A 25,874-nucleotide genomic window follows, 5' to 3' on the forward strand; every position below is an offset into this window, starting at 1 on the left:
TTTTGCATATGACTTAATCCAGGACAGTGGCGTACCTGAAACACCACAGACTATGCATCATTGATTTATGGTGCCAAAGGTGGCAGTTATAGCTAGCATGGCTATGAGAACAACTTTATTTTGATCAATTTCATGCAAGAGGTCGCTTTTTAATTTAAATATTTAAAGCGGCATTGTGGAGCAATGTGTCCTTTACAGTAACCATATTCATTCAAATCATGATCAAACAGATGATCTGGTGGAGACAAGAGACTAAATGACCAAGATAAGAAATTGAATGTTGCCGATTAACATTATTTTACATTAAGGCTGGGGCTTTTCATCACTGGTCTACAAGGGCTTACTTAAGTGCTCAGTCACCCAACTAATACACTTTAAAGGCTCGGTTAAAACTTATATTTATTTGATATTAGTAGGACATTCCGCGTATTCAGAATGCATTTTGGCAAGTCTGCTGTGCTCTCAGGTCCCACAAAAATACTTTGCAAAGGTAGGTGACTGAGCCCATAAGAGCATATGGAAAAATATCCTCATTTAATGACATAATAAGGCAGGTTGGAAAGTATCATGGCCAAGCAGTGTTTGCTCTCAAATATTGAGTCAAATAAAGTTGACACACGAAAGGAAAGGTATGTGTGGTCTGATATAAGCGGTGTCATTTCCAACCCATGTGGATGATTTTGCTGGGGAGGAGAATACACCAAAAACTTGGGTTTTGATATACATGTTTTGATGGCCTTAACCCAAGAGCTGCAAGACTATGGAAGTATACATGCAAATATTGGCTTCATCGACTCATTTCCCATACGATCAATGTATTTTAAAGTACATAGCAGTTTCTTTAGTCAAATGGCCAAAATTGGGAAAAAATTGCACATGACTCATTCAACAGATGCAGGAAAGAAACAACTTTACATGTGTGGTGTCTGGTGATCTTCAAAGAAAACTGTATCATCGTTATATTTGATCTCAATAAAGTTAACTGCTGATTTTATCAATGTTTGTTTTAAAGGAAGTAGCAACTTTGATGCTAATTCTTAGGTATTTTTACAAACCCACCATTTCACATTCCATGTAATTCCAAACTGATCATCAAGTGAGATGCCTTCCATCTCCTTATTAATCTCCCTGATCTCTGAATCTGTCTCAGATGCTGTACTGTTAGTCTTGGGTTGGAATGGAGATGCCTTGGGATCAAGCTCACTACCCACACTATTGGTTTCCACTGTAAACAAAAACAGAGAGAACATGGTAAAATAATTGAAATTATTTCAAATATAACATTTCTGATTCTTTTTACCTTACAAGTTTTGTTAAGCGACCTAAATTTTCAAATTTAAGCACATATGAACAAAATTTAGCTTGTTTTTGCCACCTCACTATTAACTCACAAAGGCATTTCAAGTTTAAGAAATGAACATGGTAAGTATGGCTCCATAACAGCTTTTCATGTTTTGACGAAATATCTAAATGAGGTTATCAATATTCATACTAAATACTGATGTCTGAAACAAATACTATACATCATTAGACCTCCTCAGGTTCTTTTGCCCTAAAAACTTGTTTTCACCCCCTATGGATAACATGACCTTAATCTCCCACACAGTGGGTGTGTATGAGTGAAGTCACCCATCCACGTAACCCCATTTGAAATTCACATTCTCTGTGTGGAAGCTCCCATGGATTTCAACTGGAATAACCCATTTAGGTAGTAGTGGATTAATATTCACCAGCACAAATAAAAAGGAATGATGACAAGCATCCATCTATAAAGATTACTTGATTTCTTTAAACTCATAAATTTATTGTATTCACAAATGCCATGTATCAGAAAATTGTATCATTGTACTGTAAGTAAACACACATACTTATATATTTCTCAATTGACTTTTTTATATGTCATTGCCTTTGCCAACATCTTTGTCTGTCTGCACTAGTCCTGTCAGTCTGACGCTTGCACCCCCCCAATCCTTGTCTGTTGTCGTCTTTTCATTTGCACTGAGGGCAATCACGTCTTTCGAGCTTTGCTCTTGTGATTGTCCTACCATCCTTTTCTCGATTTTTTGTTACTGTATATATATATATGATATGATGATGGTGAAATGAACTTAAACTTGATATGTCAAAATAATCACCTTTTCCTTCTTGGCCTAAATATTTCTTTTTCTGGTTACCGTCACATTAGACTTCCATGCAGATCAGAATACTTCAAAGCAAAAAGCAACTCCTGCGTGTATGTCTCCTAAACGACTTGCAGGCGTTTTCCCATTGTGACAGTGTCTTCCACGGCAGCTTAAATTTTCCGCAGCTGAAAATGTTGCAGTGGGAAAACAAAGCCCTGACAAAGCTAATCACTAGATCAGAAAATCAAGGCCGATAACCGAAAGTCTAATGAAGTTTGGTGAAACGCACCCCAAGTCCATAATGCACAACTCTATCACCTTAGGGCAGCATCTTCTGATCAACCTCCAACCTACACACATCCTGTTCAAAGACTATGCATTATATGCAATCACTAACAGGGCCTCATCAACCCCACATACTTACAAGCAGCATCTTTATCATAGAGTTGTTGAGCATCATTTAAGTTACATGTCCTTTCTTCTGAGCTGACTTCTGGTAAACCTGGAGGTGACACTCTGTTGTTGGCATCTTCTTCCACTTGATGCTGTAATTCAGTCAAGCATATGTTTTAAGGATTTATCGTAGATGCACAAGAGGATAAGTTTAAAGGGCTATGGCTTTTTACACCATAATGTATGATTTCTGTCAAATTTTAATGTTGTTATTATTTACCCAAAATGTTAGTAATAACTGTCAGGAATAACTATCGGGAAGGAGTTCTATCTACTTTAAGCAGAAATAACAAGGCAAAGTGAAAGAATCCTCATTGACTTTATTGACTGTTTAACATGAAGTTCTATGGGGACTTCATGAGTGAATTATGACATCATGATATAATCACTCTATTGACCTACAAACACAACAAATTTGGCTGATTCCGTTTAGGTTTAAGTTGCGACATGTGTAAACATTAAAAATATAGCATCAAATCAAGTTTGAAAACAGAAATAACAAGGCAAAGTGAAAGAAACCCCATTGGTTTTCTGGCTGTGTAACAAGAAGTTCTACGAGGGACTTAATGTGTGAATTATGACATCATGACATTGTTATGAGATCGTACATTATGGCTTTAAGAGCACTAGAATAAGTTTTCAATCAGCTTTAGTTTTAAGCTTGTGGCTAAAATGCAATTATTTAGTGTTCCATATTGCAATGCTGATAAAAACAAAAGTGAAATAAAAATACATGTTTTGCAGAGGAAACATATTATACCTCGAACCTAATTTAGTAGAATAATTCAAAAGAAGAATTCTAGTTTTGAGATCATTTGCAATAAAGTAAACAAAATTGTATCTTGCATTTTTCAAAGAAAACAATATTGTTCAATTGAAAGAATTTTTGTTTTATTATACTTTAATTTTTGAAATTTCAAGTGCAAGTTTTGTCTTTATTTCCAATTTATTTGTGTTTTGAGCTGCTCATGCAGAGCTGCCAACTCTCCCTCCTTTCGCAGGAGACTCCCTACTTTTAAACCTTCAGAACCCTTAATTTTGGTCATCTCCTGAAAAGGAAATGGTTTCGATCCATTAAGATGTACACATTTTGACAAATCTCCCTGATTGCAACAGGAAATATCCCTTTTTTTTCAAGATTCAAATGTTGGCAGCTCTGCTCATGTTTCCCAAGAAGCTACTTGACTTACGTCACCATTTGGTCCTACGCTTGGTCGATCAAATTCTTCAGCTATATGTTTCAAAGAAAGGTATTGGTGTTCTCTATAGGGTAGAGCATGTTCATTCTGAAAAGGTTATCAATACAAATGCATTAATACAATTATGTGTGGTAAACTGGCTAGGTTTCAATCTTCGACAAGTGCTTATGAGGTGTGTTCAACTATACCATGGCCAAGAAATGCTTTCAGCAGTTAAGATTTTACAACCAATTTTGGTGATTCACTATACAATGCGCCATCAGCGGTTGCTCTTGCTAGTCCAATTTTTGACCTTCAGAATTCGACATCATCGTTCCAGCCACCACTGAATTTTCATGCGAGTGTGATAATAATAATGTTAATAATAATAATAATCATCAATAGATAGAAAATGGATCTACGTGTAACATTTAGAGAATAAAGGTATTGTTTTTAGCCGCTGGAGTGCATCTATCGTCTCATATAACACGGGCGACAAAAGGTATTGTTTTTAGCCGTTGGAGTGCATCTATCGTCTCATATAACACGGGCGACATCATGTCGCCCATGTTATATGAGACGATAGATGCACTCCAACGGCTAAAAACAATACCTTTATTCTCATTCTTAAACAGTTCAATTCAAATAAAAATATCATAAGTATTACAAATTTTAATCAAATTAAATCCTCCATTTGGCAAGGAATCATACCTAGGGCTTAAAATCGATCAGTCCCGTTGTTGCTATGCGCCTCCGATTGGTTCAAATAGCGAGTACGCGTATCACGTCGATGCACACGCGCTGACCCGTGTGATATCGTGTGATATCACATGGGTAAGAACCAATAAGATTGCAGGAACATTCTGAAGTGTTTAAGAATGTTATATTGACATTTAAACACAATGACATTAATCACATTATGTTCCCGTGTTGTATTTGTATTATGCGGGCTTTGGATGTCGACATTTTCCCATTATGCACTGCGTATATTTTTACCTCTCCCCAGAGGTGCATGCAGGTGGGAGTCATCTTCCTGGCAACCTGAACTTAACAAGGTCATCTGATGCAACTAACTCCCCATCTGGGTCATATATAGTCATTGGCTGTAGGACACACTGGTTAACTACTCAGCCCGCGTAATACAAGGAAAGAGGAAGAATTCCATCCTTTAGAAAATAAAACATCAATTTTTACACCAATGTGCTTACCTGTTCCTCTGCACCAGTGTCATCCTCTGCACCAGTGTCGTCATCTACAGGTACAATAAATCGAGCAAGACCTTCCTCAACCAAAGCATCATTGATATGGATGTCTTCGTCTGTTGATGTGTCTGTCAGAAGTACAGAGGCTACAGTGCCCTGTAAGACAAAGAACATAGGACATGTGTTAGTCTCTTAGACTAACCTACAGCTTTTGTCAAAGAACAGCACTTGTTTATATTTTGAGAGTGCAGAGCGTAAACACGGAAGTGCGGTTCTGATTGACTGAATCAATCATCTGATAATCATAGCAACAGACCGATAATCTACGGCAGATTGTGCATCAAATCGTTGGTCGGCGCCCTTGAAGTGAACACAAAGCTCCACATATGTCGCTCATTAACAGGGCGCCCTCGTCAATATGAGCAAGCGACTGCCGTTCTTCTTTGAAACCCCGTGTAGTATGACCTTCATCTTTACAACTATTTTTAGTTGCTGTCCTCTAGTAAATAGGACAGTATACAAATACTTCGAGGTCATGATGTGATAGTGTACTGTGTTAATAATACTGAATGATATTTGACGAACGGGGTATCAAAATGTGCGTAAATAAATCATCTTTCTTTCAATGTAAAAATAATGTGGAAGCAATTGTTAGTTCTGAAGCTATAGGCATATTTATAAGAGCTGTGTTACATTTTGTGCAGACTTAACATTTGTAGAGCAGTCACTATTTGGTTTAGATACCTCACGAATAAGGACAGAGGCTATATTGTCCTGTAAGGTAGGTAAAGAACACAAGGAAAACATGTTTAATCTCATGTTGCCCAAAAGCTAAGTGTTAACGCACTTGTCTTAGATGCATAAATACAACCTTTTCTGTATGATACAATTTTTATAGAAATGACACTTGACTGACCTTGATATCTGTTGTCATGCATATGAGGACTTTATCAGAAGTCAATTGGAGAAGTCTGTCACTAGCAGCCTTAGTCCACTTTTCCTGTAATAAATAAATTAAACGTTTATTAACATGGCTAAGATACAAAAATAGGGACAGTTGTCCCAAATAGGTAATCCGAAGATATGGGTAGTGAACACCAGACACGGTGTAGTTATGATAGATTTGAGACCATAGTTTCATTTTCAGCCAATTTCACAAGATATCATGTTTGATAAATAAATGCACAGGGCACCTGTGTGTGCTCTGTGGAAAGATAAAAAAAGGTTCTTGAACACCACCATTACATTGAAAGTTCCAATAATGCATCTGTTACAATCAGATTTGAAGTGTTCATGTGTGACCAGATTTTTCATTTTCTATTTTCAACCTATAATACAAGTTAACCTCAAATGACCTTTGACCTCGACTTGAACATCACCAATATGTGAATGTTCCCAAAGTGCAGCTATGACCCAAGTTTGATATAAAATTGGATTAATTGAGCCCATATTTATTGGTCAAGACCAATAAATATTGGGTGTAAGGGATCCAATTTTATCATTATGTGTTGGATCCAATATTTTCACATACTAGTACTTGGATACATCAAAACATAATAATGGTTGCATTAGGATTCGGCCTTCATGAGCATGGTTGCATTAGGATTTGGCCTCCATGAGCGACAAACCAAGATAAAAGATTTACCATATTGTTACGTGTGGTGCAATTTGAGTGGTAATCTTTGCCGACTCTCCCAACAGTATCAATCAATTATTCATTTCAATTCAAATTACTTTATTAAGACTACTCCTTACATATCCTCCCAAAATGCACCCATGGTTTTACCTGAACTGGTTCAATGGAGCTGAGCTTGGCATCAATAGCTTGGATTGGCAACTTCATATACATCGATCTAAACAGGAATTTCAAAAAAAAAAAAAAAAAACATTAATCAAGACAGAATATTGAAAAGTGCAACAATAGAAGCAACTCAACAAGAAGATGTTTACCACTATTATTATTTGGAGTATTTAACTACAGACACATCTATGATCTAAATTGTTAAATTCAATTGTTTTAAAAAAGTGAAAAGAATTTTGTTACCATGAACAACCAAAACCAAGAAGTGGTTGACTTACTTGAGTAATCTTAGACTTGCTTTGGGGACACTTGCCACAGTACCATAGTCTATGTATACACACTGTTATCAACAGAAGAAAAACAAGTCAATTAGTAAAACACACAGTGCGGAAAATATGTCCCTGTCATATTATGAAATCATAAAAGGCAAAGTTAATCTTTGTTAAGTGTGACCATCCGTTCTGCTTGAATGTGTTCATCATACCCTAGCATACATTGAATGTAGATTACATAGGAGGTTGAGGTATGTGGACATCCTTGTCTTATTTTACCATGAGTTGGTATGAAGAGAGTATATCTTTTAGCAGGCTCCTTCTCTGGATGACGAAGGATGTGCCCCAGGATTCTCCATTGATGATTGCTTACACAGTGGATGAGAGGCTCAGTATTGGTCACAGCATATGTTTATGCTGGCATTTGAGACACAATCTCTCCGTTTAATATCTAGTCCGTAGCAAAAGTGTTGAGTTTACCCTCAATGTCCGGTGACAACACCCATGATTCACAACTATGGAAGAGAATGGTCATGCAGGTAGTGTGAAATAATATCACTTATTCAGAGATGGATAATCAACTTACACATGCATGAACAGAAAAACCTACACAAATGCACATGAGTACTGTTATACAGCCTGCCATTGCTTACCTCAACAAAATCCATATTTGGTATTCCAGTAATAACTGCCCTGTGCCAGTTGTTATCCTCATGATATAGAGCACAGCAGACCTGACTTACAGCAATCATAGGTTCAGGCATCTCATATAGGTCACCCTCAGGGTAACAGTAAACAGATCTGAAATGAATACACAATGCAACACCAATGTGTGTTACTTTGTATTGAATTTTGTTAATTATGCTTACTGTATTTGATTCATTAACTGGCCAAGGTGCTTAGGTAAATCATTTTAGTGGGTACTTAAGTAAGTCATTTTTAGCAGTCATCTATTTTGAGCAGAATTATTCAACATTCACTACTAACACCATCTAGCCTAGCTCTAAGTTAGCTTTTAGCTATTGACAATGACCATCAATAGCCAAGTGAAACTGTTGACAACATGGTACTGACCACAGGCAAAATCACTACAATATTTACATTTTATATATGTGACCAGCTCCAACAAAACCCAGAACAAGGCATGTTTTTGAGTTATAGGCCTTTAAAGACGACATTCCCATAAAAACAAAATCAAATTATGGAATTCTTAATTTCATGGTATTTGACCTTGGGACTGTGTGGACTTTCAAATCCTTGAAAGTACTTATTAAAATGAGGTTTATTTAATCAATAATTGACAGTTGAACTATGATAATCCCTATTCAATCCTGTTTAAAGCAGGAAATTAATGAGCCCGTTACTCAGATTAGCCGTCAAAAATATCAAGGTATCATTTACAAAATTATCCATATCTTGAAAAGTATTGATGCTATGTATATAATTTTGGTATCATTTTGAAGCTTATTATTCCGTGCTTACAGTTTTTCAAATCATGAAATATCAATAATGTGACTTGTTCCTGGTTTTGTCAGAACGGGTCACATATATAGGACAGTGATTAGATTTCCAAACTCACTCTAGATCATCCATGAGGTCTTCTAATGCAACATTCATTGCTGTATCTTTGAGTTGTAAGCTGAGTTTATGTGGAGTAAACACTGTGGCAACAAACAATTCTACATATTCCTTCAGTGGAGGCATCTTAGCTGGCTTAAAACGAGGACCAAAACCTACTGCATCTGCCGGTAAGGACGCTCTGTGACTTCTCACACCCTGGAAGGAAATACACAGGAATATATTCTCTCTTTACCATGATCTTCTATTTAAAACTTATTCCAAGCTTTTTTCCCTTTGATTTAATGAACATGAACACTGACTGAATGAAAAAATGTCACATATCATGCAAAATTGAGATGTCATCAACACATGGCACTCCTGGAGCACTACTATTAGGCTTTTGTTTATTTGTTCAAGGTTTTAGTGCTCCAGGAACGGCATGTGTTGACAAATCTCAATAATAATTGACAACTGTTGGTTGCAAATTTAAGGTTAAAGTTTTAACATGTTATTGAGTTATCATGTTATTTTGTCAAAATGGTCTTTCGTTCTAATGTCATTGTCAAATTCTAATATCTTCAATTCCATGAGTATCCACTACAGCATATCCTGGGACTTTGTTAAATACAGACTATGCACAACATGAAAACCAGTCTGGCATGGAACAATATTTGATGTTGGCTAGCAAATCATGTCATGTATCACATTGATTTAGTGAAAGTTTTTGCAATAAATTAATTGCCAATCTATGGCAATTCACAATTTTATTTATTTATTTATTTATAACATTCGGCCGAAGCCAGGCTAAGCCCAATAGTGCTTAGAGGCAACTCAATTCACGGGATGCCATCTGGATATGATGGGACAGGGATATGGGAAGAGGTCCGATTTTTGATGCAGGAGGAAAACTGGAGCACCCAGAGAAAAACCTGCGAGGACGAGCATGGATCGGCAACCAAACTCACATGTGGCACCGCTGGGAACTGAACCCCGCCACAGTGGAGAGAAGCGAGTGATTATTTTGTTGAGTAAATATTCCCATAACTCAAATGAGTGAATGCCATAACTCAAATGAGTCAATCCCATAACTCCTTTTGCTTTCTGTTTGAAATAAACAATTTGTTGAAATAATTTTAACAATGCAAGACACTGTTGTGTACTTCAACTGTTTTATCTCAACATCTTAGAGTATAACTTACAGGTGGTGATGGTGGGAGTCGCCTTTCAACAGGATACAAATACACATGATCTGAAAATACAAAAGATGCATCATGGTATTAAATAGTTTACATATATGATGAATACATACATAAATGACAGCCAGTGAAAAAATTTCACTGACTATCCAGGATTTGAACCTGGGACCTTCGGATCACCGGACCGATGCTCTACCAACTGAGCTAATAAGTCAGATGGAGAAGAGCAGTGATGTTATTATCTATAGGCCTTCAGTTCAATACCCGCCCTCTATCATCTTCTCATCCAAGAAGCTTTAAGAAAGAGGTTTGGAAATCCTTCCAAATTATATTCGAGACGGAGAAATAAAGTTTAATCTATGTGGTAAATTAAATATGAGCAAGGTTTTTAAGTCAAGTCAACACATACATAAATGACAGCCAGTGAAAAAATTTCACTGACTATCCAGGATTTGAACCTGGGACCTTCGGATCATCGGACCGATGCTCTACCAACTGAGCTAATAAGTCAGATGGAGAAGAGCAGTGATGTTATTATCTATAGGCCTTCAGTTCAATACCTGCCCTCTATCATCTTCTCATCCAAGAAGCTTTAAGAAAGAGGTTTGGAAATCCTTCCGAAATTATATTCGAGACGGAGAAATAAAGTTTAATCTATGTGGTAAATTAAATATGAGCAAGGTTTTTAAGTCAAGTCAACACATACATAAATGACAGCCAGTGAAAAAATTTCACTGACTATCCAGGAGCTTCTTGGATGAGAAGATGATAGAGGGCGGGTATTGAACTGAAGGCCTATAGATAATAACATCACTGCTCTTCTCCATCTGACTTATTAGCTCAGTTGGTAGAGCATCGGTCCGGTGATCCGAAGGTCCCAGGTTCAAATCCTGGATAGTCAGTGAATTTTTTCACTGGCTGTCATTTATGTATGTGTTGACTTGACTTAAAAACCTAGCTCATATTTAATTTACCACATAGATTAAACTTTATTTCTCCGTATATGATGAATAAGTATTTTTTTTAAATATTACATCCAAGTCTATGTAGTAATCATAGAGGGCAATCCTTCAATTTATTGTCTTATTCATTATTAGATCTGCCTGACTTTGTGCCAAATGTTATAAATCATGTGTGATAGAGCTCTTGGCATTACAAGACAACAATAATTCAATTTGAATAATGAATTATCTCAAATATGAACCTCGTCAATACATGATGTCCTACACATAAAGCATCAGCTTCAACATATTTTCCCTCATGGCTGTCCTGAAACTCTAAATAAGTTCTTTAAATTTGAATAGAATTGACAAAAGCGACACAATTAACTTGTGATTCTATTCAACCAGTTAAATATGATTTTTTTTTATATCAAGGTTAATTTAGGCAATAACAGCAGTTATCTATTTAAGTAACACTGACAGGTTTGCGCCAGCTTTCCACTTGAAGCTCAGCAAGTCCTGGATCAAAGCTACAGGTGTCGGTAGAGCATTCCAAGCCGAGTATGGGAGAAACGATCTCTGAGGACCAATCTTATATCGAGGCCTGGTCAGTAGTTGTTATGAGCAAATCCATGGCAGGTACTCAAAAACAGATGTAAAACAGGAAATGAAAATCTAGCAGTTAATCATCAAATCGATCACTGACTTCTTTTTCTTGAATGAATGCATCAACTGATTAATATTTATCAGCTCATTCATGGCCCTTCCTCATTGAACAAAAAAACCAACCAACATTAATCCACTTTCGTGAATGGTAGGACCAGTTTGAATGCTGAAAACGTTAAAACGTCTTTCAACAACTATTCCTATACAGGAGCCAAGCGTTGTTAATCTGTGAAGAATCCACACTTTTCCGGAGCGTATACACGAACACAAGTTAACGCATACACGTTGAGTGTCAATGACTAACGGACAGTTGTAATGAAATAATCATGTGAATGAGACGATTTTAGCTTGTTTTCATTGTTGAAAGGGATTCAATCATGTTTCACCATTGTTTATCACCGTTTTAACAACCATTCAGACGACGCGGATGCATCGTTGTTAAACGGTGATGAACAATGGTGAACAATGATTGAATCCCTAATTGTGGCTTCATATCCTGACTGCTCTCACCTCTTCCTTTGTATGCAATATTGATGACATCTTGCATGAGCAGCACCACAGAATCCACATCATTGAAGCCAAGCTCCTCCATAGGAAACACCATGCCATGTACTCTCTGAAAAAAAAGTGTTTATATTAACATATGCTGAATTGGTACACAATAAGGATAACTCCATGCATATGGCCTAAAACAGGTCAAACGGATGATGGATATCACACACATGGCCAATTTTGTCCTGGTATTTTCGGTGGTCAGAACACCACTACTATAGTTAATTATGGCAACATTTCAGGGCGTCCATCAGATGCCCATGTTAGGAATATATAGTCTGTTCAATGACTAGGTACAATGTCTCAGACGCGCGGACAGGCACTATTTTACCCGCTGTACTCACTGATGATCAGGAACATAGGGAAATGCAGAAAATAGTCAGTATCAAAATACACATTACCTCATACTCATCTGGCAGATCTTGTATGAGAAGACCATCCCTGTGTTTCTGTAATGTGTTGAAGATCCTGTTCTTTAACTCATCAAAGTTGACAGCAGCATTACTGTCATCTTGTCTACTAGATGCCTGGTTTCTTAATGGAGATCTTACTGGTGACTCTGTGATATGAAGGAAGATTATAGGGGATAGTAAGTGTGGGATCTCTGCTATCAAAACAGATCAAACTAAAAGAGTTTGGGACTTTGTTAAAAGCAATACAACGTAATACTATGATGGTACTTTGTTAAAAGCACAATCATAGTATAGTATTATGTTGTGTTCAGCCTTATCACTAATTTACCACACATGTAACACCATCTGGTCCTTGGAGGCCAAAGGAGGTATTTTTGAAAATTGAGTTACTATAATTATTACCTTATACAAACATTAGGCTATCGTATACTGAAAACACCAATGGTCTTGCATACTTGGTTCTAAAGTTCTGAAGTTTTGTGATGTATATTTTCTTATGTATTTTATTGTTTTTTACTCCATATGTTTGCCTTTATCTCAATTTCAAATTTGCCGCCAAGAACCAGATCGTGTCACATATACTCATTATAAAAATGCAAAAATCTAATTTCCTTTATTTTTATTTTTTATTTTCTGATTTCTCAAATCACTGATAGTGCCTGTAATTGTAAAGCTTGTGAAAATCTGCTGTATTGAATTGTAATGAATGGGATCAAATTAGAGTAACTTCCTCCTTCCAGATGGCCATGTTCTTGTTATGCTGTCACCAGGGTTATAGCTAGGCAAATTTTAGTGCCGGGTGAAATTGATATGAAATGGTAAAAAAATTGAAATTTTGATAAGAATTGCTAATTTTTATACTGATTGTTCATTGATTTTTTGAAACATTTGAAACTGGAGTGGTGGGTATTTGGGCTAAAAATTTACTGGAGTGCCAGGTGGAAATTAAGAGTGCCGGGCGAGTCCGCCCACCACCACCCAGCATAGCTACAACCCTGGCTGTCACTCAATGACCTACTTTTCACATTTGATTTCAAGACACCTCACCAAATGACCTCATTTTTTACTTGAATTTATACTATAATTTCACTATTCACTATTTCTAGAGCTATATAAAGACAGCAAAATATGCACCTTGATTTGTAAAAATACATAATTTTTTGCATAGATTTTGATAGTCCCTGGACAAATGCTAGGATCATTTGGTTTTTATTTAAAAAAAACATGGATTTGTCTCTTGGTCAAGAAACTCCCAAAATCTGGCAAATGTTCTTTAAAAATTCAAACTGTACAATTCAGAATTGTACATTTTCATGACGATGTTTTGAATCAGCATTAAAATTAGTACAAACAATCCTAGCATGAGGGGCGTTTGATGCACGCTACCGTGACATGTTATTTCTTGACCAAATGTACCATTACCTGCTCCTTTAGGTTGATGTGTGCGTGCGTCATAGAGCGTCCAATCACCGTGTTTGTCTTCCCTTTCCACAGCTACTATACTAGGCATTGCACATACTAACTCTACAACACTGTAGAACCCTAATGAAAACATGGGCAGTTCTTTGCCGGTGTGTTGCTGTGAACAGAGGACAAGAAGCAATTTGTTATGAGAATTACTACCACTGTCTTTGTACAGAGTCCCTGATTGGTTAATTAAATGATTTAATAATCTGAGTAACCAATCAAAATAGAACTTTTAAATCTTTCAGGTCGTGCGCCATGAATTGGGGGCCAAATGCGTTACATACTAAAAAATTCAACAATTGACATGTTTTTATACTTAAACTGATCTAATTCATATTCTGTTCATCAAAACCCTATAAAATTATACATCACTGTAAAGCTTAGAGTACCAGGAATACACACATACAAATATTTGGTCATTATACAGGGTGCCACAAATGTCATATAGGGTGGAAAAGTTAAATTTTGGTTCAAAAAGTATACAATTTTGTTCCTCTCTTATTTACTAACATAAACACCTGGTCTGTTAAAACCTTTTTAGATGTGCTAATAACATTGTAGACTTTCAAAAAAAGCAAACTTGTAATGATGAGTTATGTTGCCTAACTGAGATACAGGGTGTTCAAAAGTCGTACAAAATTTGTTATGATTTTTATTATACTTTCAATCAAAACTTTTTTCCTTCATGCCCTACACAAAAACCAATGGCATATTTGAATTCCTCATCAAATTTCCTTCTAAGAAATGATAACTTTTACGGAAGTAGGGTAACTTATTCAAGAAATATGACATTCAGAACGTTTTGGAGCATAAATGCATGCTTAGTACAGTAACGTATAGGAAAAGCCTAGAACCCATGACACAGAATGCAGCACATTTACAACAAATTAAACTAGCTTGGAGTAAAATTGGTCACATTACCTACTAGACATAAATACCAAAACAATGGTACATAATCCATCCCAATACCTTGCTGGGTTACGAAGTTAGAGTACAAAATAAATTCGAGAGGCACTAAAAATCAATATTCCCTATACTTTAACACATGCCTCAACCGTATTCGCCTCATAGTGCTCAGCACTATGTCGAGTCGTGCGATTTCGGTGTTAAAAGCAAACTTTCACTTGATTTTGTCTCTTGTGGGGGTAAATAATGGGAAAAAGATGTTTCCATTTTTTAATTTCGTGGGAAGTGGTAAAATCCAAGATGGCCGCCAAAATCCTATAAAACTGACTGACACATGCAAAAAAAAGCTATATATCACTCTTAAAATATGCCAAAATGTAAATTTCAAATACTGGAACTATGTAGCCTTGTGTCAGATACTCAAAGAAAGATTTAATATTTCGGAGTAACTGGTAAAATCCAAGATGGCCGCCAAAATCCTATAAAACTGACTGACACATGCTAAAAAGCTACATCTATCGCTCTCAAAATATGCTAAAATGTCAATTTCAAACACTGGAACTATGTAGCCTTGTGTCAGACACTCAAAGAAACATGTAATATTTCGGGGTAAGTGGTATAAAATCCAAGATGGCCACCAAAATCTTGTAAAACTGGCTGACACATGCAAAATCCAGATATCTCTCTCAAAGTATGCTCAAAATCTAAATTTCAAACACTGGAACTAGCATTGTGTCAGGCACTTGAAGATATATTTAATATTCTAGCCGTCCCGGTTTCCTCTTCCCATGTGGTGGAATATAAAGGGCATATTCTTTCACAGGCTCGTCATCTTCAAGACGCAGTATATGACCGAGAAATTTGAGTTGATGAATCTTGACTCTGGCAACCAGTGGAGTGGTGTTGGTCAGATTGTAGATGGTTTCATTTGGGATCCGATCCACACGCTTGATGTTTAACATGACTCTGTAGCAAGATGTTGCAAAGGCATTGATCTTGTTTTCCATGTCCTTGGTGATTACCCATGACTCGCACCCGTACAGAAGGGTAGTGACACAAGTTGTCTCAAACAGCTTGATTTTTGTTCCGATTGGCAGGGATGGGCTTCTCCAAAGGCGTTCCAGTTTCCAGAAAGCGGCCCAGGCTAGTGCTTTTCTTCTTTTTAGGTCTCCAACACTAGAGCCCATCTTGGAACGCATGTACTTGAAGTCTGTGACATGGTTGATGGTACTACCATAGACTTCAAGTGCTGGCTGGGCGTTACAGTTTGCAGTCATATATTCTGTCTTAGGTGCGCTGATGACAAGGCCTAGATCTGCTGCTGCTGTTGCAGTCCTACTGGGCCGGGGCTATAGAAGATTCCAACAGGGCAATATCATCAGCAAAATCCAGGTCATTCAGCATCTTAGCAGGATACCTGCTTGACCGACGTGGGTAGGTAACAATTCCAGCGTCAATTCCAGAAGTTGATTTCTTGCTTCGACCTGATCTAAAGCCAGACTGGTTGCTTCTCAGTAAAGGATTAATGTGAGGCTGCTTATATACTGCTTAAATGTATATGAGTTTGTTTTTATGATCACGTTTCCAAGTGTATAATTATGTCTTTGAACCAAAAGCACAATGTTTTACATAACCAGACCCCTTGCCAGGTCCAAGATGGACGGCATATCAGATACAGTACCTACTCATGGCACTAGTACATGGTTATACACCACTAATAGGCCTGGGCGATGCATGGAAATGATGAACTATTTGTTTGCGTGGCATCTGAAAAGACTGTTTAAAATCACTGTAATTGACCAAGTGATATAGCCAAAAAAGTACATTTTGGGTTTTGATGCTTCAAAATGGTATATTTTTCTCATTATATGACACTTTTAGCATTATATTCGCCCTATCTAATTAATTGTAACTTTCAGCTTCAAGGGCACAATGCCATTTTGTTTGCGAAAAGTCTCATTTCAACCTATGTTGAGTTTTTGATCATTTGGGATCTAAATCATCTAGTTTCACCTGAAATTGGTGGCGTTTAACTTTAACTTTAACTTTAACTGTGAGAGTTCTGAATTTGAGAACATACCACCCGAAATCAGCCATTTTCCCATTGACAACAATGTAATGGGTTTAGGGGTTTAGACAGCGTTATCCTAGATTCACGTCCCTTATCTGGGGTTAGGGCGCCTTATCTGGGGTTTAGACTGCATTATCCTAGATTCAGCGATTCTTCCACCCGTGATCTCCCTCGAGAAGATTAGGAAGAATCGTATGGCCTCCCAATTTCACATAATCCCATGCATCCTTGATTATTTTGACCAGCATGTTCTTGTTTGTGGCAAATGGGGGAGAGTAGACTTTCTCTTCCATTATAGACCACACATTTTCAACTGGATTGAGATCAGGGCTGTTTCTTGGCCAAAATCTCGTCCCAGTATGAGGGAAATATATGACTATTTTGCCTTTAAATCAAAGATGCAACCAGAAGTTATTTGTTCACCCTACATAAAATGGTCTGAAAATGAAAAAATATTGCCCCAATTTCATGGAGAAAGTTTCTAAATGGAGGCTGATAATGTTGTCTTGAAAATTCATTGACACCCAGATGTTTAGTGCTTACGATAACTACCTGAGGGCAGCATAACTGATCATCTGCCTAGTCCATACTTGTCCGAATCACCCTATATATAGGGTTTGTGTTCCTTATCTAGGGTTTAAGGTGCCTTAGTGGGGTTTTTTAACTGCCTTATAGGGGGTTTATGTCTCTTATCTGGGGTTAAGGCGCCCTATCTGGGGTTTAGATGCCTTATCTGGGGTTTACGACCCTTATCTGGGGTTAACAATCCTTATCTGAAGTTAAGGCGCCTTATCTGTGATTAAGATGCCTTATCTGTTGTTTACGTTCCTTATCTGGTGTTAAGGCGCCTTATCTGGGGTTTAAACTGCCTTATCTGGGGTTTATGTCTCTTATCTGGGGTTAAGGTGCCCTATCTGGGGTTTAGATGCCTTATCTAGTGTTTACGACCCTTATCTGGGGTTAACGATCCTTATCTAGAGTTAAGGCACCTTACGTGGGGTTTAGATGCCTTATCTGTGGTTTATGTTCCTTATTTAGGGTTAAGGCACCTTATTTGGGGTTTGGACTGCTTTATCTGGAGTCTACGTCCCTTAATCTGGGGTACGGCGCCTTATCTGGGGTTTAGATACCTTATCTGGGGTTTAGACTGCGTTATGCTAAGGTTAAGGTATCTTAGCCCCAGGTAAGGATCGTAAACCCCGTATAAGGCCGTATAAACCACCGATAAGATAATAATATAAGCAAAATTCTGCATTTTAGTGGTGGTTATTTTTAAATTTTGGCAGCCATATTGGGATTTAAGGTCCTGTGCTGTTTTAGATTATTCCAATGGATTTCTAGACCCTGTAAACATGGGTATAGACACCAGCATCATACTTCTAGGACTTTTTGCACCGAGATATAGCCAAATTAATTTTCACTGGCGGCCATTTTGAAATTTTGGCAGCCATCTTGGAATGATAGGCTCTAGGCTGTTGTAAATTACTCTATTGGATTCCTTGACCCTGAAAACATGGGTATAGACATCAGAATCGTGCTGCTGGGTGCTTCTCTGACCAAGTTATGGTGATTTTAAGGGATTTTATGCCATCTTGAAAAACGCCCTCTACCAAGAATTCCCACACTTTTCGATGGTGCAGACTTCTCTCATTTTATTCAGCGTCCTCAAATCTATAAAGAAACACCTTCAAAACTTCTTGTACTCAACCCGAGAAGGGGACTTCCGTTCTGTATCCTACTAAAGCGCAATTTATGAGTAAAATATGGCAAATTTTCAATCACGGCGGCCATCTTGGATTTTAGGGACTAAACGGTCTTTAAAAAAATGGAAACATGTTTTATTTCAATCTTTGCCTTCCAATGCAATGAAATCAATTGAATTGCTTTTAACAAAGAAAGCGCACGACTTCTCCTTTGTTCAACATAGTGCTGGGCACTATCAACCGTATTCGCCGCCACCCCTGACAATACTTCGTTTGAATTGCAATATCTCAAGAAGGAAATGTAGTGTGAAGTTGTTACTTTCCAAAATGTTAGCTAGATAAATTAGAAACAAAATGAGACCAAAACTGGTTCAGTACCCATCTCCATTCTTGAGATCTGGTATAGAATGTCCTGAAAAAAATGTAAAAATGTAACACCGCCACCTTTTCCTATACCCCAATTCATGACGCACGACCTTCAGCAATTTTATGCTTAATTCCTTTCAGGACTACTGGCTATAATAAACATAATTTTTTCACCAGGTTCGCCATTGCAAAAATACCCTCTTTGAAACCAATCAAAATAAAGTCTCCACAAAAAGTAACACAGCCGTTACAAATTCAAATATAGCTTCAAAACTATTAACAGTATGCTCAACTGATATTTTGATATGAAGAAAGGTAATTTATGTACTTGCATTTGCTCTTTTCCCAAACATTTTGTGGTTGTGGCAAAATGCACACAAATACTGGCCCTAAAACAAAGACACTGATCTTTGAATCATCATGCTTCACTCACCTTATATGCAGTGGGAAGAGAAGCAGCCATGATGCCATTTGGGTTCTTCTCCATAACCTGAAACATGGTGAAAAGTAGTAACATTTTAGGCCACAAACAAATTGTTTGCTTGTACTCTCAGGGTCAGTCAGTCAGAAGTCTGTCAATTTTGTATTCTTATTAGGTGGATGTGGTTTAGCTTGCAAGCGCTAAATTTTGTTCCTGATAGATGACAGTAGTCACAGAACATGCTTGTCAAGGTACACATATGTAGCACATTTTAGGCATATATAGAGTAAATATGAACATGCAATCGCAGTGCACACAACTGAAGATGTAAACAAGTTTTATTCTTTTTAGAATAAGGGGAGTTATCATGATGGTAACTTTGCTAAATTAAAGAGTTTAAGGTGGTATTGGATGCATTTTCTAGAAATTAGAAAATGCTTTGAGCATATTTTAAACAGATTAATTGAGTAGGGTAAAAGTACACTGATCAATATGCCTTTTGTTTGGAGAACAAATCGGACATACGGTTTCCATAATACATCAATTTATATTTTCTTTGTATCCTATTGTTTTTGTCAATAATCAATATAGTTAATGAGCTAAAAGGACTGGAAAGGCTCATTAATATGTAATTTTGCCAATATTTTGCTAAAAATCAATGCATAAATGTTCAGGTACTTTTATTTTTGCATACTTTTGCCCTGAAACTTGGTCAAAGTGTTTCTAATATGTTCTAATGTATTATATAGTGAAGCCGCCCTCTAATTTGCATATTTGCATAATTAATGAGCTAATTTGCATAAATGCTAATTAATTATGCAAATATGCAAATTAGGGGGCGGCTTCACTATAAAATACATTAGAACATATTAGAAACACTTTGACCAAGTTTCAGGGCAAAAGTATGCAAAATAAAAGTACCCTGAACATTTATGCATGGATTTTAGCAAAATATTGGCAAAATTATATGTTAATGAGCTTTCCAGTCATTTTAGCTCATTAACTTTATTGATTATTGATAAAAACAATAAGATACAAAGAAAATATAAATTGAAATATTTTGAAAACCGTATGTCCGATTGACTCCAAACAAAAGGCATATTGATCAGTGTACTTTGCTCTACTCAATTAATCTGTTTAAAACATGCTTAGAGCACTTTTATAATGCCTCCATAACCACCTTAATATTTAATTAAAAATGAGAATAACTGATATGAAATCTTGTATTTACTATCCCCTATCATCTTATGGGCAGGTCCAATATTTTGAGCAGTGGATGCTGGCACATTTGCCCATGGATGCAGCAACTAGGCATGTATATCATTTCAGACAAATTATCTCTGCTAAATGTTAAACCAAGTATAACATGATCAATCACTGTTTTGTGAGAAATTTGCACCAAAAATGGTCAAAAAAATCATAAAAAAGCCTAATTTTTGCCCAAATTTCAAATATTTTTGGTGAAGTTGGTCAAAATTTAAAAAAAACCAAAAAAACAGTTCCTAGGTATCTTTAGCTAGTTTTTAACATTTAATAAAAAAAAAAAATTTGGCCAATGAATTTTTTTGTTATGTTGATCGGAAAAAAAATCCTGTTTTGGGGGATTTTCCCTCACAGATGAATTTATTAAGAGTTTGCCATTCTAAACTTTAGACTAACAATTTAGCAGTTATGAGGCCTGAAAGTATTTTTTACCTGTTGAATTTCTAGTAAGAAATCCTTGCCAAAATCTGCATCTAAACTATCATCTATTGCTGCTGCTGCCTTTGCTTTACCACCTCCACCAGATGACTGTTTATCTGACACACTCTGTCTTGATGCTACTCCACTTGCACCACCTTGAGATGACTGCCCATATCTTGAAATGCTTGGTTTGGCACCTGATGACTCTACACTTGTTTTGGCAATTGGCATTGGTTGCCTGGTTGACTGGGCAGGTGCAGGTTTACTTAGAGAGTTGCTGGTAGGTCTTGACGGAGTTGGTAGTAGGGTCCTTGCTGCCCGAGGGGGATTTGATGATCTTGCTTGTTCTATGTTTGTTCTAGTACTGCTGAGTGGTAGGCTGCTTGCTCTGGCTGAGAAACCTTTTGCCCTTGATGTGTCTGGTCCTAAAGATAGGTGTTAAAAAGAGCAAGAAATGAGTGCATGAACTGTAAAGCTAACCTTTCTCAAATTGAGGGCATAGGGAAAACTTATTTCATGATAGACACAACACAAATGAAATGCAAACTGTGAATGTAGATCAATGTTAGATGAAACATTTCAAATAATGTATTATGTAAACAAGATTAGTGCAGTAAACATTCAAAGGAGTGTTAGATGCAGGGTTCACAAATTGCTCTCAAATAACTGGGTCCACTTGTATTTCCAAGTGCTTTTTGTACGGTTATGAGTACAAAAATGTGTCCTGAACGTGAAAATGCGAAAAACTGTAAACCCTGATAATGTGGTCTTGCAAACAAAGTTAATAAACACAAATAAACAACAAATCATCAAAGAACCACTCATACATAATCCATATACCTACAAGAACTGAAAGATCTGCCCTATCCCCTGGCATGGCGATGCAGTGGCAGGCCTAGGAGATTAACTAGTACATGTTGACATTACGTACAATGTAAGTTGTAAGTTAACAGTTTAATACTCATAGTCACAGGTTCGAATCCAGGCTGCTCAATATTTTTTGCACACCATACAAGTGAATATTGATATTAATTAATTAAATGATGAGAAGGAAACTGAATTGACAAACTATTTTTGCTGAGTACTCAAGCCAAGTAGGACCCGAACATTGTATGTACTTTTTATCTTACCTAAGTGCAAGGTTTTACATGTCTACTTTTTTGTCCATTTTAATCATAATGATGCTTATACTAGTTGCTATAGGTGTATATTTCACCCAATACTTACTGGAGAACCCTTTTGGTTTATTGTTGTTATTGCTTCCTTTAGCAAATGACGTTTCCCTGCTTTGTTTCCAGGGTGTCCGCCTAGTATTTGGTAAAGTGCTTTGTTTCTGTGCTGGTGGATCTGTGATTGAGGTTATGTGAACAAACAATGAATGGTACACCTTGGCCGCATTATGCTTAATCGTTTAAATTTTACAAAGTTTTGAGTGTGTTTTAAGCCAGATATTCTTCAGTTCCTCCAGCTCACATAAATGTGCTACGGAAACTCACAGAAAAGTTCCTTGAAATATTTTGTTCATTTTGACAAGAGATTTAGCCCAGTATGTCAAAATGGTGCAGTTTATTATACAGGATTTCTTAAAGAAATTTGTAAAAATGTTGAAGATTAATTAAGGGGGTACTACACCCCTGTGATCAATTTGTGACTATTTTTACATTTTTCTCAAAAAATGTCGTCCCTGTATTAATGTATGGAAGTGAAGCATGGTCAATAACAACAGACATTAAAAGAAGATTGGAGAGCTGCGAGATGTGGTTCCTTAGAAGAATGATGAAGATCCCGTGGACTGATAAAGTGTCTAATGACGATGTCCTAAGTAGAGCAAATGTGAACAGGAAGCTGTTACGTGAAATCAGAGTTAAGCAGATCAAATTCCTTGGTCATATCCTCAGAAAGGATGGTTTCGAGAACCTAGTATTGACAGGAAGAATAGAAGGAACAAGGAGCAGAGGCAGGAAGAGAGTGATGTGGTTATCAAATCTGAAAGACTGGCTAAAAGAAAGGGGAGCTGAACATAAAGCGACAGAGCTTCTGGAGATGGCCTATAACAGAGAATTGTGGCACGACATGATCGCCAACGTCTTAGGATATGGCACCTAGAGAGAGAGAGAGAACAAAAGTTATGTATATTATTGGGGCAAGAAATCTAATTACTACACTGAAATTTCAGTGACTCAAGAAAAGCGGTTCAGTATATATGATAGGAAATGAGGTACATCCTAGGGGTACCTTATTTCTTATCATAAATAACGAACCGCTTGTCTTGGGTCACTGAAATTCCAGTGTAGTAATTGATTCCTGCCCCAATAATATACATATTTTTGTTACCACTGTGTTATTAGTTTTTGAGAAAAATGCAAAAATAGACACAAATTTATCGAGGGGTGTAGTACCCCCTTAAGCATAAAGGCTGAAAGTTCAGTAAGATATGCATTACCTTTTGTATTGTAATTATTCATTTTATTGTGGGGGTTTGTGGGGGAAAATCAAAGAATAGGCACCCCCTACCTTTGGATATCCTTCTCAAGAATGTGTGTTTCTAAAAATCCCTTGTTCATTGGCCTTATTGATTACATGTTGGTTCAACTTAAGTCCCGTAGTAATATAGGTGCATATTTTGCTGGTCGTATCAAATCATGCACATAAATTTAATCATACCGATTGTATGCACGCAAACAAGGGCAGTTTGTCAGCACACTTGCAGCGCAACTGCAAAAAAGGCATTGACATCACTACCAAACTTGAGGTGAACCACAGTAAAGTGTAATTTGCAACAACAAAAATCAGTAGATGAGGACAAACTTGTTAGTTGAATTGTTAATAAATTTGAAATCACGATGTCACAAATGATGAAACAAAAAGATGCAAACACGACAAGATACTTTGATCAGTTCCAAAAAGGCAAGGTCATATATATCAGTATCAATCCATAAACCCCACATTACCATAAAGTAGTATACAGTAACTTTGTTATTCCATTCTCGCAGAGATTCTCCTGATCCGATTTGCGTGAATCTAAAGAGGTTCTCACAGATTTGGTGAGGCTCAGGCTACACACCAAACACGATTTAATATAAAATACTGTTGCCAGAATCCAAATGGATTATCACAAGGTGAAACAAAATTCCACCCTGCCCTCACTCCTGTACTTAAAAAAAATATTTAATACTAATTTTCAACACAATAATAAAACAATATAAAGCCTTTTTTGGGCTGATCAAAGTACACAGTATAAATACGGTACATCAAAATGAAAGACAAAAGAAATTATCATCAAATATAAAACAATTAGTAATCTAAATATGTGTGCATGTGTTTTTGTTAGCACATCACATACATGTACAGTACATGAGTACAATGCTACAAATCCTGGTTACTAACCCACGTCCTGTAGCCCTAACCAAAAAACACACACACCCCCACACAATAGCCTACACCCCATATAGCTATTCTTATCCCGGGATAGACACAAAATCAGTCCAGTGCATGCCATTCTCAAAGTGAAGTCTCACTGAACCTTAAAAAAAACTAATCCCAACACACATACGATACCTTTATTTGCTCCTCGAGCTTGGTTGTTGCCAGGAAATTACTCCTCTCGTGAGATACGATACCTCCTCTACTGAGCATCTCAACAGACACACAATTACTCATAGACATAGTCAGATCACGAGGGAGCTAAATCCCATCTTGGAATAGGGGATTGTGTGTCCAAACTTCCTGCCAAATTGTAGCTCAAACTCTGTGTTTAGGACCCCATTAGGGTGTATCATGAGGAAGGATTTAATTTCTGTCTGTAGGTATGCTGGTACGGTTGGCCTAACCCCAAACCTTGGGCCTCTTGGTTTAACTCCACCTGCTCCTGGATGCAGCCTGCCTCCAAATGCGCCTGATGAGGAGGTCTGTCTAGCTGATTTTCTTGCCACTGCAGCACGTTTCTTGAGAGCTTTGGAGACATCAACTCTCTGACGTGAAACCAAACTTTTGATGTGGGCTGTTGTGTGGTCGGCTTTGCCGCGAATGACCAAGTCTCCTCTGTTCCATGTCGCCTCAACGACATCTGGCATGTCCTGGGAATGGAAAATAAAAATAAGATGTAAAGATAGGCATGTACGTAAATTTTGAAATCTAATCATTTCAGCTAAAATTGTTTTCATTGAAAAGAGAATCAATAACTTAAAATGAGGGGTCAATCATGTCACTATTATAGGCCAACAAAATTGGCAATGTTATACATACATGTAGCAAAAGTGTGCTTGCTTCAATTGTCTTAAATTTTGTGTCCTGGCATTTATTTTAGGCCAGAAAAAATTAATTGTTTGGTTGCCCTTCCAAGACCAAAATTGGAACGGTCGGTACTCGGTATGATTGTCGGGTGCCCCATTTTTTTTTACTTTAGATTCTGGTGGCATCACAAATGTCTAAAACAACTCAACTGAGGATGGGGATAAATCCAAGGATGTGCATAAAAACAGCTTAACAGTGGCTGGTCATGCTGGTGCATGCTTCCATGCACCAGCATGCCAGCATCCATGACCATGATGATGGCGATCTTTTCCTTTAGACCACCCTCGCTATATACATGTAGGGACTAAATTGTTACTTTTGCATCAAGGTTTACTTTTGCATCAAGGTTAAACAGTTGCCAAACACTTTGAAGTCAAGGTTTATTGTATTGGAAGGATGGCAGGGCTTGCTTTGATAAATGAGGGAAATTATGATGGTAAAAAACAAGGTTAAAACAACTTTTTGAAAACAAGTGAAAGCGGCTATTCTGCTGAGAAGTTTTGTCTCAAAAACAATTAAAAAATTATCAGCAAGAATAAGCCAGATTATAAGCAAGAAACAGCAAGAAACATACCTTCATACATACATGCTATGTAACGGCGCGCGT

The 25,874-nt window shown here is 37.1% G+C and overlaps 1 protein-coding gene and 3 non-coding genes across 4 annotated transcripts in view; 1 reads left to right on the forward strand and 3 right to left on the reverse strand.

The window, feature by feature from the left end:
* LOC140137988 (uncharacterized) overlaps positions 1–25,874 on the reverse strand; it is a 51,688-nt gene that overhangs the window by 11,393 nt on the left and 14,421 nt on the right. The window contains 19 exon segments of the mRNA XM_072159817.1: positions 1,060–1,225; positions 2,548–2,668; positions 3,767–3,862; positions 4,963–5,112; positions 5,873–5,956; positions 6,743–6,809; positions 7,036–7,097; positions 7,683–7,830; positions 8,609–8,805; positions 9,789–9,838; positions 11,903–12,008; positions 12,346–12,503; positions 13,780–13,936; positions 19,304–19,360; positions 20,987–21,324; positions 21,327–21,399; positions 22,202–22,321; positions 24,533–24,651; positions 24,654–25,050. Of these exon segments, the coding sequence (XP_072015918.1) occupies positions 1,060–1,225; positions 2,548–2,668; positions 3,767–3,862; positions 4,963–5,112; positions 5,873–5,956; positions 6,743–6,809; positions 7,036–7,097; positions 7,683–7,830; positions 8,609–8,805; positions 9,789–9,838; positions 11,903–12,008; positions 12,346–12,503; positions 13,780–13,936; positions 19,304–19,360; positions 20,987–21,324; positions 21,327–21,399; positions 22,202–22,321; positions 24,533–24,651; positions 24,654–25,050 (2,666 nt within the window).
* On the reverse strand, positions 9,927–10,000 carry Trnat-ggu (transfer RNA threonine (anticodon GGU)). The gene has a single exon. It is a non-coding gene; the product is annotated as a tRNA-Thr (tRNA).
* Positions 10,223–10,296, reverse strand: Trnai-gau (transfer RNA isoleucine (anticodon GAU)). Its single transcript has one exon. It is a non-coding gene; the product is annotated as a tRNA-Ile (tRNA).
* Positions 10,614–10,687, forward strand: Trnat-ggu (transfer RNA threonine (anticodon GGU)). The gene has a single exon. It is a non-coding gene; the product is annotated as a tRNA-Thr (tRNA).

The sequence above is a fragment of the Amphiura filiformis genome, chromosome 17 (assembly GCF_039555335.1).
Source record: "Amphiura filiformis chromosome 17, Afil_fr2py, whole genome shotgun sequence".
Classification (NCBI taxonomy): domain Eukaryota; kingdom Metazoa; phylum Echinodermata; class Ophiuroidea; order Amphilepidida; family Amphiuridae; genus Amphiura; species Amphiura filiformis.